The sequence below is a fragment of the Panulirus ornatus genome, chromosome 19, assembly GCF_036320965.1.
Source record: "Panulirus ornatus isolate Po-2019 chromosome 19, ASM3632096v1, whole genome shotgun sequence".
NCBI classification, from domain to species: domain Eukaryota; kingdom Metazoa; phylum Arthropoda; class Malacostraca; order Decapoda; family Palinuridae; genus Panulirus; species Panulirus ornatus.
This window is the reverse complement of record NC_092242.1, coordinates 64,138,678-64,152,069: the sequence shown is the minus strand read 5'-3', so window position 1 is coordinate 64,152,069 and position 13,392 is coordinate 64,138,678. Positions and strand designations below refer to the sequence as shown.

Here is a 13,392-nt window from a genome sequence, read left to right as displayed (position 1 = left end):
TCTAACAACTTGCCTCCCACACCATATATTCTTAATACCTTCCACAGAGCATCTCTATCAACTCTATCATATGCCTTCTCCAGATCCATAAATGCTACATACAAATCCATTTGCTTTTCTAAGTATTTCTCACATACATTCTTCAAAGCAAACACCTGATCCACACATCCTCTACCACTTCTGAAACCGCACTGCTCTTCCCCAATCTGATGCTCTGTACATGCCTTCACCCTCTCAATCAATACCCTCCCATATAATTTACCAGGAATACTCAACAAACTTATACCTCTGTAATTTGTACTTCCTGCCCTAGGAGTCCCTCTCATCTATATGTGGTTCGTTACCTTACATACCTCACACCCTGCTGCAAGTGCAAGATCCAAACACTCAAAGAATCTTTCATTCCCTCCTTCCACCTCCTTCTAACCCCTTTTCCTTGTTCCCTCCACTTAAGACATGTAAATCCCCTTAGTCATACTCTTCTCACTCCTCCTCTCCATATGTTCTAATCATTTCAGCACAACCTCTTCATCTCTCATACATACTCCTCTTACTACCTCTCTCTTTCCCTATCACTTCTTATTGTCCTTAGGCATTCCATTTGCAACTCTTCCACCCTGTTCCATCTTTCTTTATCAAGGGCCCATGCCTTGCATCCAAACAAAACCACTGGGAATACCATACCCTCACACACCCATATTTTCCCTCACGGACATTGTAGTATAAACTTCTGCATGCTTCAGAGAGTTTTCATAGTCATAATTCCTCTAAATTACAGTAAGATCATTATCTTATACACAGTTCTGTCTGCCCTCAACATTCAAAGAGGTAAGTTCCTAGAAATTGGCATAAGTGTCTGAGTAAAGCCTATGGGAAAACATTAAATGGACCACTCCCATGGAGACCTACCTATGCAAGGGTTCAAGGCTATCAAGGAAAAATTTAACACATATGCAGAGTTTATAGTGATTCAGCAATTCATTTGCAATACTTCCATCCTCTTCCATACTTCTTTATCAAGGGCCCGTGCCATGCATCAGCACAAAACCATCAGGATTTCCACACCTTCATGCATAACCATATTTTTCCTCAGACAGTGTGGTATAAACTTCTACAAGCTTTAGAGTCTTAATTCAGTTATTTCCTCTTAATTACAGTATGATCATTACTTTACACAGAATTCTGTCTGCCCTCAACATTCACAGAAGTTCAGCTCCTAGAATATGGCATGAATGTCCAATCTGAGAAAAGCCAGAGAAAACAGGTTAAATGGACCACTCCCATGCAGACCTACCTACACAAGGGTTCAAGGCTAACAAGAATAAATGTAATGCTTATGCAGTGAACATACTGCTTAAGAAACATAAAAACTAAAATGTAAACATGTTAGCCACAAAGAATAATTAAATAAAAATGAAAAAGCCGTATGACTCTCCAAAGATGATGATTATGATCTTGAGATAACATGAGGATGATGGTGATGTTGGAGGGTGCATCAAAGGGATGTGGAACCTCCTGAATATCATTCATGGGGGGAAGCCCACAAGAGGCTGTACAAGAAGCCAGAGAACTTGCATTGGTTGCAGGATCAAAAAAGATCATGATATATCCTGTGCCTGGTAAATCTGGTTGCACAATCATCAGTGGACCCAACTGAACCTCGCATGGTGACAGGTCAGGTGGTGCTGCCAGTCTTCTTGAAAAACTTCATGGCACACAATAAACCTTTTCTACATCTCCTTTGAGACTTGGGTCACAGGTTTGGAAAGACACTTCAGTACCTTTGGGCACAGCTGCTGCAACACTGTCCTAGCTATATGTCTCAGTTTTCCTTGTATACCTCACAGTAAACTCATTCATTCTATAATGGTACCCCGCTGATGCAGCCACCTCACCTATATCCAGACGATCTAATGACCCCTCTTAGGCTTTGTCGTAACCTTTTTCTGCCTTTTTGTACATGATTCACATGCACCACTCGATTTACCCTTAGGAGCCAATATCAAGGTAAAAAATCAAATAATGTAAGCACAGTATACTATAGGATGGCTGAGTTCTGCAAGATATTTACATTGCAAAAGTCAGACAACAACAACAAGCATGATGTACTCCAATCTTGTGTACTTCAAGCTGTACACTGCAGTTCAGTGGGTAAAAGGAAGGTGTCCTTGGTGTGGAGGGGAAACAAATATGTCATGGTATGGGCTTGCAACACACAAATCTATAAGCTATAAATGTTAAACAAGTGTAAAAAGAAACCACTATGAATGACCAGAAATGCCACTGCTAAATCTGTAAATGTGGTGGGCAGACAGTATACCTTAGTTTTGATTTCAATCAAGCTATTCATAACTAATTCATTACACAGTATAAGAGTAACTTCATATATCATGAGATGGTGAATATATATGTAAAAAGAAAATGGTACTGCAAAAAATACCAATCCCTATTGGAAATAACAAAATATAAAGCAAAACAGACATATGGAATAAAAACTACTGTCAAGGTTAAAATAGAGTGTCAACCAAAAATTTCCCATATATCAAACTACATTAAATGGCACAGTAACACACACAGAAATCTTAGCGGAACAAAAACGGGTAATAAAAGGGCAACTTGCAACATCCAATAAGTAGCTTTTACAATAATTACAATTACAGACCATGCTTACAAGCATATTCCCTAAACAGTGAAACTCAGTCTGTTATGAAAACATGCAATGAAAAAAACTTCCCATACAAATGACAGGACACAATTCACTAAAGCAAGAAGGTAATCATTTTACAAAGCAACTGAAGGTGAGATATAGTCAATAAACTATATCATAGTCGAGCTTATGAGTATTCTATTTTTGCAAACATTTTAGTCTTGAAAAATAATATAAATAATTTACATCACATGGACTTAAATATAAACAAGAAGAGCTATCATGGGGTAATTGGTGCACTTGACTAGAAAAACATTTCATACTACATGACCAAGACAGGAAACCTGAAATCCCATGATATGTCTACTTCCATGACAAAACACTTGTTCACAGCCATAATGTTTACAAAAATCAGATGGTTACAATGCCAACTTATACATTGTGGTTACATTATCATATGTATCTTTCATGATAGTTATGGGCAATACAAAGATTAATTCACTATATTGCTTTATAGGAGGGGAGGGGAATGTGAAAGAAAAACCCAGAGTACCTATAACTGATATCTTTCCTTGGATCAAGGCAAGTAAGTAGCAATCACCACAAAAAGAAAGTAATGAATATCACAAGTGATCTCTAAGAATGGGAAATCTTTCACAATGCTGGCAATGAAGTTAAAAATTAGTTATATTTGCCTATTCCAAAACAATTTGTAACATAGACAATGTTACTGTGAATTCCTATACTATATCTATTTCAAAACAGAAATTACAATACAAACTGCTCTCTGGATTATTATAATACAGAAATCCTATTCACTGCACAGTAGTAAGATGTTATCATAAAATAATGAGATAATATTAGTACTGTAATATGTATAGGGCAATTAAAAATTTCCTTTTACATATAATTTTCCCAATGAAAATTCAAGTTATGCACCAATATATCAACAAGAGATTTTGGGAAGACTCTGTATGAGCCATCCTACCTTAAAGCAGGAAGGTGTTCCTGTGACATAAACAAATAAAAAAAGAATGTTTGGACATCAAAATACCATTGACAAAAAATCTTCCAACCTTCCCAGTTCATTTAAGACTCCATTTGTATTCATTTTTTAGTGTAATAACCACACAGGCACCTTTCTTTAACATTCACTATACAATTTCTTATAATCTTGCTATTTGTTTGCATAAGATTCAGACAACCATGGCACATCACCCAAAAAAATGGAATCATCTCTTTACGTTTCCAAAAATACTGTAGAATTATCGTTTTTGCACTACATCACACATTTCCTCTATCACCATGTCTTATCATCATGTCTATGAGTGAAAGTACTCCTGAAAAACTGAATGACTCTAGAATCTGAAAGCTTGCTCATTAGCAATTTGCTTTTATGCTTTTGTCTTCCTCCTTTATTTTTCATTTTTTCTTGCATTCCTCCTTTTCTGACTTTAGCAAGGTAATGACAGGAAAAAAAAGACAAAAGCCTCATTTGCACAAACTTAATCTTTGTCCACATATAACTGACTGGAAAATACGTGCTCTACCCATTCACTTATATTCACTGTCTTCCATACTCCTTTTCTATTTTCGCTGAATACTGTAACTGGTGACTGATATACATTACTCAAATTATTTTTTCTCACTCCTGTAAGGACATTTCAAAACACTCTTACTTTTCAATGCTTACTTTAAAATGCTCTATACACTATTTTTTCCCCCAAATGCTTTTCCCAGAATTCTTACATTCTTAAATACTTTTTATCTCTTTCCAAACCCCCTTCTTATCAGTTCTAATGCAGTGAACTATATTCTGGGGAAAATAAATTGCCTTTATCCTTTCATTAACACCATGATGTATATCTCTTGACATATTTTGCCTCATATCCTCTGAATGCACAAAGAAACAGTGTACCTAAATTCTTATTCTAATTCATTCTTAGTAATCAAAAAAATGCATTAGCTTGCCCAGTAAACTGTGCGCAAATATCTCAAATACAATTAATCTCAAATTTCTCATAATCTTTTGAATATGAAACTTCATTCCAATTCAATACTGACAGCCTCTCAACGTAATATAGTGTACAAGTATGTATAATTACTTGCATAAATGATCATTGCTGAAACTTTTTCTAACCCAAGTATCTTACACACCAGCAACAACAGTCTTGAAGTGATACAGATCTCTCAAACCCATCTATAACAATCTCTTGATTATATGCTTTTATTAGGACAGAGGTTACTTAAGACATACATTTCACAGATATCAGAGTCCAAATAATTGTTTTCTTCCCTATTCATTAATACAACTTCATATACCACAAATACTGAAATCAAACAATTACATCTATGGTAAATCTGTATTGTACAGTACTTAACATATCAGTAAGGTAGACACAGCTCATAAACAAACTTTTCCAAGTCTATATAGTCCAATGAATGAGTACTGGCTTTTAGAATTTTGAAGCACTTAGACTGTTGAAAAACTTTTATGAGCCTTAAAATCAACAAAGAACTTTAAAATATTATCCTACTCTTGATGAAATATATAATCTATGAATAACACAAACTATCTAGAAAAACACCATTTTTCTCTGGATAACAGATAACAATGGGTTTCAGGATAGTAAACACAGTGTACTATCAAGATGTGCCATGCTTCCCAAGTACAAATAAAATTTCAAAAACATATAAATGATTCTAAAACAATACTGAATAATGCCCTAAGTCCTGAACATATCTACATAGCAATATCCATAATATTATCAACAACAGTATATGCCTTGATTTTGGTATATTACACAAGACAGAGATAGCAATTGTGTGAAAGGCCTTAGTTTGTCTGTTCTTTATGCTATCTCAATAGGTAGGAGAAGCATTGTGTGTAAATATATATAATAGAAATACAAACCACACAAACAAATGCCATATTAATTACACATTCCACTTATGCACACAGTTGTTAAATCATTAAATGGGTTTCTATTCATCTAAACCTTATCAGACTTTGGTGCATTTCCCTCCATCAATCATCTTTCCTCATTATCAACAAAGCCCACAACACTCTAAAGCATATTACCTTAGCAACATTTGTTTCTTCTACTCTCCAAAACAAGATGAAGTAGGCTTATCTTGAACCTAAAAATGACAGTAATCAGCTCTACACATACCTTAACAGTATACATTCTGCCTGCCTCACTACTGGACTGAATCTTGGTTTCATGAACTGCAGAAGTACATAATATCCCTCCTATTCATGGTGCCAACTAAACTCTTCTACTTTTAACATAATCTTGTGCCTTAGCTTTGCTAATCAACTTACTTTCAATTTGTCAATATTGCTCTGACATCTCTGGCTCATTTTTCTTCAGGATTAATATAATTTTCACATTAACGTATATTGTGCAATGTTAAATTCTACATTATCTGAGATGAATATGAAGAAAATGGCTAGGACTCTTGTGTGATATGGCTGGGAGTTAGTATGTTATCTGTGACTTGCCTCCTACTGTTGGATGATGGGTGTTGGTTTAACAACGTATTCCTGTACTAGTAATATTTAGTTGAAGGGGAGGCCTCTGTCTCCCTCTGAGAGTGTCAATATACTTTATCTAATCTAGAAAACAAACATAAACTTTTTAAAATCAAAAACAAGTAATCTACATAACTAATTATATAATGAACACAGATTATCACTACAGCAGTTACTTTTGGTAGTTATAAGTAACCTGAAACAACCTTTAAATGAGCCTCCACCACAAACCAGCTTGGAAAAGCTGTTTTTCCTCTGTGCAAGAAACATTTCAAATTTCAGAGGTAATGATCCTTGTCTTTGTTGAAAATTGGCCTTGTTTTAGCTCTACAAATTTCCAAAAGCACACAGTACTACCCCTCATTACAATAATATGAAGTAAAACAGAATACTAAAGACATACAGAAAAAGTATAAAATTTAGTGTAACATTCTAAATAATCAATATACATTTTCAGATATTGTAATGTAACAAGTCCTCTAACCCAGGCTCCTTTATTCAGCAGTAATTACAGCCTGGAGCAGCACAGTACATCATCTCATGCACTATGTACTCACAAGGTGTTGCATTACTATGAATGGATTCTCCTAATCTTTTGTATTCAGCATTAAATATATTGGAAACTACTATTTCTTACTTCACTGGGTTTAATGGTACTACCTGCATGAGAAATGTGAAAACAAACTTTATTCATTCTGCTTGATACTGATTTTTCTATATACATTTTCATGCCATCTCAGGGTAAACTTTATCAAGAAAAAGACAATAGTACATAAGACAAATGTAAAAGTATATCACTAAATCTAAAGATTATGAATATGTGCCTCACAAATATCAGTACTTAAAGGTTGCATCTTGCCAACAAATGGCAGACTGCATCACAATAACATATATTGCTCCCTAACACCATAAGTATACATGATGGGAGGGAAACAAGTGAAAACTATGGTTTGTATAACAAATACCTTGATAAGTCAAGGACACAAATCAAACATAAGTATCATCTTTAGGTTGTAGGTAAGAATCACAAAAAAAGAAGTGATATGCTAAAAGGAAATATAAGAGGTATGAAGAGTGAAATAAAATAAGGCTCTTGGAGTGAATCAATTTACATGATTCTGAAGGAAGGCAATGAATTGGTAACCAAGTACTTTAGGTATGATGTGTGTGCATATGCTCAGAACTATAGTATGGCTGTTGCTTAAGGTACTTGTACACTAACCAACTCAAGCAACAAATACCCTTTTCTTCTGTCCTTCCACCATATATTTCTCATATGGGATAAGTCAAAGGTAGTCCCCACATTCCTGTGTTGACCATACTAAAGAAATATGTTTTACAGATACTTGAAACACTTAGCATGCACCATCAAGTTACAAGAGCATGCAGTGATTTATGACACAAAGACTTTCATCAAAAAGTGTTTGACACTGAAAGATATTGCATTTGTGTTCAGTATCAAGAAAGTTCATTAATATTTCAATATCATATGCAAAAACTACCTACAGCAAAAGGACATTGACACATGCAGAACTACCTTCGAACATTTCTGTTACCACTCTCCACACCTTTAAATGTCAGGATTATATAGCAATATTCAAAGAAGCTGCACAAATATATTGTATATTCAGCTAGTTATCAAATAAAAGTGGCAGTTGATACATGTTTGCATTAATAAATAAAAAGATAAAATTTGAGACATGCAATACGCATTAATGAAGTCATATTTCAATCGTTCCAAATGTACATATCAATATATGAAAGGCAATTAGGCAGATAAGTATAATGATTACTTCATCATAATCTTATACGGGTATTGTAGAAAGTAAAAATAAAGAAAAGCAACAAAAGAAAGAAACAAAAGAAAGAGCATTCTTGAAGAGTACTATGAGTATATACAGACTTCTAAATATAGCTAGAAAGAGGTATTAATAAGACAAACCATTAACTTTCCTTGATTCTCCTCCCAAATGTGACTTGAGGCCAAACAATCTACTATGTGTGACTGAAAAATGTAAGAAATAAATACAAGAAAATTTTTCTCCCAATGAGGGAATAATCCTAACTTCAAGTGAGAGTACGTCACTGATGAAGCTATGAGGCATATCTTCTATATCACACTGAACATTTCAGAAACATTCATACAACAGAAATACCTTTAATCATCATATATCACCTTATTCATTAAAAGAAAATATCCTAGAGACACATTACAATACAGAATTGAGGAGCACTCTACAAAAACCTAAAATATTGCCTTGAATCATAATTCATTTGCACTCTCCTATTCATTGCAACACTAATACCATTGCCCACCTTGTGCATAATGCAACTGTGCAAGACAATTAAACCAAACATAAAATTTAATCGCCCCTCAGATCTTAAAATACACTAAGCTCTACAATGTTTACTTGGTCTAATCATTATATTTGCCATAGTGGTCATAGGTGAGGCTGCCTGATATGCCAGATTCCAAATCTGAGACATTTAAGCTTATATACCCAGTTTATTATGCTTAGTTTTTTACTAGCATTTTTTCTTATGATTGTTACAATTCATGTGGACTTTTGTACCATTTCAGAAATTTACATTATAATTTTTCTATATACTGTATAAAATATTTAGCATGTTACAGCACTATAAGCTTCTCGTATTACTAATTCAGATGCCATTTTCTTTTCTTTATTTCATACAAAATAGTTTATGTCTACAGCTCACATGTAAGAAAGATTGACATCAGGCAGCCTATCTGGACGTATGATAGGGAAATCTACAACCATAAAATCACAAGGTGTATAAGTATCCAATTTTTAGTATTCACAACTTAATGCAAGGAAGTAGTACTGTACTGATTTATAGATTTTGATCATATCACATTTCATTTTCTTTACAGTTATCTTATCATACACTTTAATAAAACTTATTATACATACACCTCACTGGACAAAGATCATGGACTGGCACTTATTCTGGCTACTTCCAGAACGTCTGTCGTGCTTGGTTGGTGGAGGCTCGGGGATGTCAAGACAGGGGAGTTGCTAGATCACCTAAGATCTCTTTTTTAATCTGCAAAAGAAAACAGATAAATCAAAATAAAAAGTTATGATAAAAACATGTTAAATTTGGTTTCACCTTTCAACTGATTCTTCTACACTTCAGCATTTTCCCAGCTTCATCACACACTTCCATGAAATTTCACTGTTAGCTACTCTAACCCAACCAAATGTGCAGTTACAAAGAACATCTCTCTTCGTCTGAATATCCAGCAGTCATATTTGACATTTCCCTTCTCTCGGGCATATAGCCTCATATTCATTCCAGTTGTGATGTACATCAAGCTTTTTCCAAATTTGTTTTTATCCCCACATTAATGAAATGGCTCCTCATACTGCTTGCCAAATCACTCACATTACCCTTTCAGTGATTTCACCAAATATCCATAGCAAGACAAAGACACCAGCACAACATTTTAGCTCTGACGTCAAACCAGTATATCAAATTCTCTCAAATCTGACACATGTTTAGCTATCCTCAAAAAAATCTTAACTACCATTACTACCCTTCCATAGTTGTTAATCTTTAAGCATACTGCAATTCTGTCTTTATCCAGCATTTTATATCCAACTATCTCTGTCTTTCGCTATGACTAAATAAATGGTAACAAAATTAGACTTGTATACACTTACATGTTTTTAAGATACATGAATTCAACCCCTTCAGTCCTAACTATATAATATCAAATTTTCAGATGGGTCCTAAGTATGCGCTCATTCTGAATTTCCCTGCCATGGCATATGAAGGAACCAACAGTTCCTTTACTCCCTACATCTTTGCAATTCTGATTAGCTACAGAAATATCCACAGGGATCAGTTAGCCAAATAAACCATGGAGGTGAGTATGTTGGATGCTTCTCCATGTGAGTACCTTCCTGCTTAAAAGTGTGAATAAAAAAGATTTTGTCAGAGTTAAAAGGATAATAACAGCAAACTGTCACACTTGGCCATGTCAGAGAAAAATGAAGAGTAATTTTGTATCCAGATAGTCCCTGACTTACAATGATTCGACTTACGATTTTTTTACTTTACGACATTGCACTACCGATACAAATTCAGTAGAAAACATACTTTGAATTTTGATCTTTTCCCAGGCTCCTCAATGGCAGAAAGCCACAGCTTCAGTAAGCCATGCGATCACGAGTGCAAACAACCATATTAAGTGTATTTTCATCTTATGTTCGACTTATGTTGGGTTTACCGGAACGTAACCCCTTCATAAGATGGGGACCAGCAGTATAATATTAGGAGAAGACTCACTCTCCAAGCAAAACAGGAAAATGAAAGTGAGAAATGATACAATGTGTCACTGAGTACACTGTGACTAATTGGAAGTGGTATACAAGATTCAAATATTTACGATGTGCTGGATTGAAATGGTTCTGGTTGTTTAAATGGTTCATATCTTTTTCAAACATTCAAACAGAATGAGAATCTGTCAGACAGGGAGATAACTATTTAATGTCGTAAGGTCTGAATGGGTTGAATATAAACAAACTTAACATTAAAAGTAGCAATCATGTCTGATTGCATTTAGGACTTTCTTTCTAAGGTGCTTGAGCAGATGGATCAACATAGATAAGACAATGGGAGGGGATATTACTGGTCAATTGCACAGTCTAATACTGTGAACAGAAATCTTAACTTCAATGAATCAACCACACAAATGTCTCACTAACCCTGAGTGGTGCACAGGATAACCAAGACCGGCCTGTTAACATCTCGCCAACTTGTGTCCAGGTGTCTGTACAAGGGATGTAGCACTCAATTGTGTCATGGAAGTGCTCCCATCCATCTTCTCCACCTAATATATATATCTTTCCATCCACTACAGCTACACCTGAAATATTCAAAAGTATGATACTACCATAACCTTTCTAACTACTGCCTAGTGCACCACTTTTCATTCATACTGAGGGACAATTTATTTCTAACATATCCAGGAGCAATCAAAACATTTGGGAGATTCTGGAATTACCAATTTTCTTTGAAGACTGGAAAAGTGGTATCACATCATGCTCAGCTAAGAGAATGGGTAACAGTGCTAAAACAGCATAAACTACATATATGTACCTGGTCTATAGCGACGTTCACACATGCTTGCAACACTCTCCCAGGTCTTGTTTCTAGGATCAAATCTCTCCACTTTATTTGTATTCTCAGTTGATGCATGCCAACCTCCTAGCAAAAGATTTACCATATAAGAGAATAGGTCTTTGAACTACACCAGAAATTAATATGTAAAGTAATGGATTAACTCACTGAGGTACAAACTTTTACACTATAATTCAATTGGTAACTGACATAACTCTGCACAAATGCAAGTACCATCTTACTGTTTCTGTTAACTTGAGTTTAGTTTCCACTACTATAAAAAAGTAAAATACTGTATTAATGGTCTGACACACTTAAAGGATCCTACATGACACTAAAATTGCACTAAATGTATCATCTGGAATGTCAACAGATCCTTTTTGCTATAAATCAACATGGCCAACATTCTGATCAAAATGCTCTTCAACTGGACTGAATTCTTTTCATTCATGAGCATTGAAGCATCTTGAGATCTAATATTACAAAAAAGGTTTAGTTCAAGCACACCTATGATGTAGATGAGGCCATGAAGAACAGCTGCTGCTGAACCACTCCGAGGAATGATCATTGGGGGAAGCTGCTCCCAGGTGTCTGTGTGTGGGTCATACATCTACAAAGGAGACAAAAAATAGTAAATATGGCAACATAACCTAAAAGCATACCTATACTCAATGAATGGTGGGATGAATAGCATGCAAACTTCCAGATTAATACATGAGTAAATAATTCACATGTAGCATTTCAAAATTTTCATGAAATAAAACCAAAAGGAATGTTAAAAATCACTCAAGGGATCATTAAAGAAAAGGCTTACAAGAAACCAAGATATATGGAAATTAAAAACCGTATCCCAAAAAATATTCTTCAAATGACACTAAAATCAGTCTACAAACTTTTAGTCAGTCCAATTTGTTTCCCATAAAAGATGTATGCTTAAGAGCTCTAAAAATGAAACAACTTTCTCTATTTAATCTAATTCCTCAAGACAGTAGTTAATGTACCCAAAACTGTTAATGTAGAAACAACCTGGAAGACACTTTAAGTGGGAAGAAATGAACTCTGACAACTATTCCTAACCTAAAAAATATCATCTAATGTCAGATCTTAAGGATCTGGGAAAGGAAAGCTAGGATGAAGGGTTTTGAGTAAAAAAGTGTAAAAATAACTACCCAGTTGTAATATGAGCAACAAGATAACTGTTAGGCTTTTTGTTAAGCCATGATGAATTAACTTTTCCTATCAAATACAAAAAATAGTTGTCAAAGAAAAAGGCTTAGTTGGATGTCAATTCTTCATGAATTCAAATTCTCAAAACTTTATGCTATTCATAAAACCTGGAGGACAATTCTTATAACTGTATCAAGACTGTGCTCATCCCCCTTTTTTCAAGGAAAGTACTGTACTCCATGCAGTATAGGCACTATCCTTGAAAGTTACAAGCTTTTAGAAAGAATTGGTCCTCTACATGACTGTCTGCTTGAGGTAGTGGATAAGCATTAACAGACTTGATATATTTTGAATGTCAGGAAAAGAGGTTGTTGTGTAACAAGGAGGGCAGGGATTACATGCATTCCTCTTAAGAGCACTCTAACCTCCTAGAACTACCCTTGTTTGACTTCATGAAGAAAGAGGATCCAAGTGGCCTATTCTGGTCAACTTTTGAGGATGAATAAATATAACTCCACATCACACAAAAGAAAATTCATAATGAAATAATCATATCTACATACTTGCACTAGGTCAATCCCATCTCCATCTTCTAAAATTGCACCTCCACAAACATAAAGCTTTCCTTGGTAGGCAGCAACTGCAGGTGAAGTAAGTGCCATTTTCATGGAAGCTACGGGACTCCATGAGTTGGTACGTGGATCATATCGTTCAACAAGAGTCAATCTATTACATCCATCCCAACCACCAACAACATACACATAGCCATCCAGTGTTGCTGAACCTACAAGAAAATAAGAATACTATTACAAAATTTTAGAGGTTTAGGATAAAATCCGAATATCTCCTGGAGGTGATTTTACTGTAAACCCTTCTATGTACTTACTTTGGGCAA

At 35.0% G+C, this 13,392-nt stretch overlaps 1 protein-coding gene across 3 annotated transcripts in view; it reads right to left on the bottom strand.

Moving 5' to 3' along the window:
• Window positions 1–2,624: 2,624 nt before the first annotated feature.
• The window catches only part of LOC139755600 (kelch-like protein 24), a 29,103-nt gene continuing 18,335 nt past the window's right edge, over window positions 2,625–13,392 (bottom strand). For all 3 annotated transcript variants that reach the window (XM_071674133.1, XM_071674134.1, XM_071674135.1), the window contains exons 10-14: window positions 13,061–13,281; window positions 11,838–11,940; window positions 11,310–11,417; window positions 10,916–11,076; window positions 2,625–9,248 (exon numbers count right to left, since the gene is read on the bottom strand). In XM_071674133.1, coding sequence (XP_071530234.1) covers window positions 9,204–9,248; window positions 10,916–11,076; window positions 11,310–11,417; window positions 11,838–11,940; window positions 13,061–13,281 — 638 coding nt within the window. In that variant the 3' untranslated portion in view covers window positions 2,625–9,203. The remainder of the gene's footprint in view (window positions 9,249–10,915; window positions 11,077–11,309; window positions 11,418–11,837; window positions 11,941–13,060; window positions 13,282–13,392) is intronic.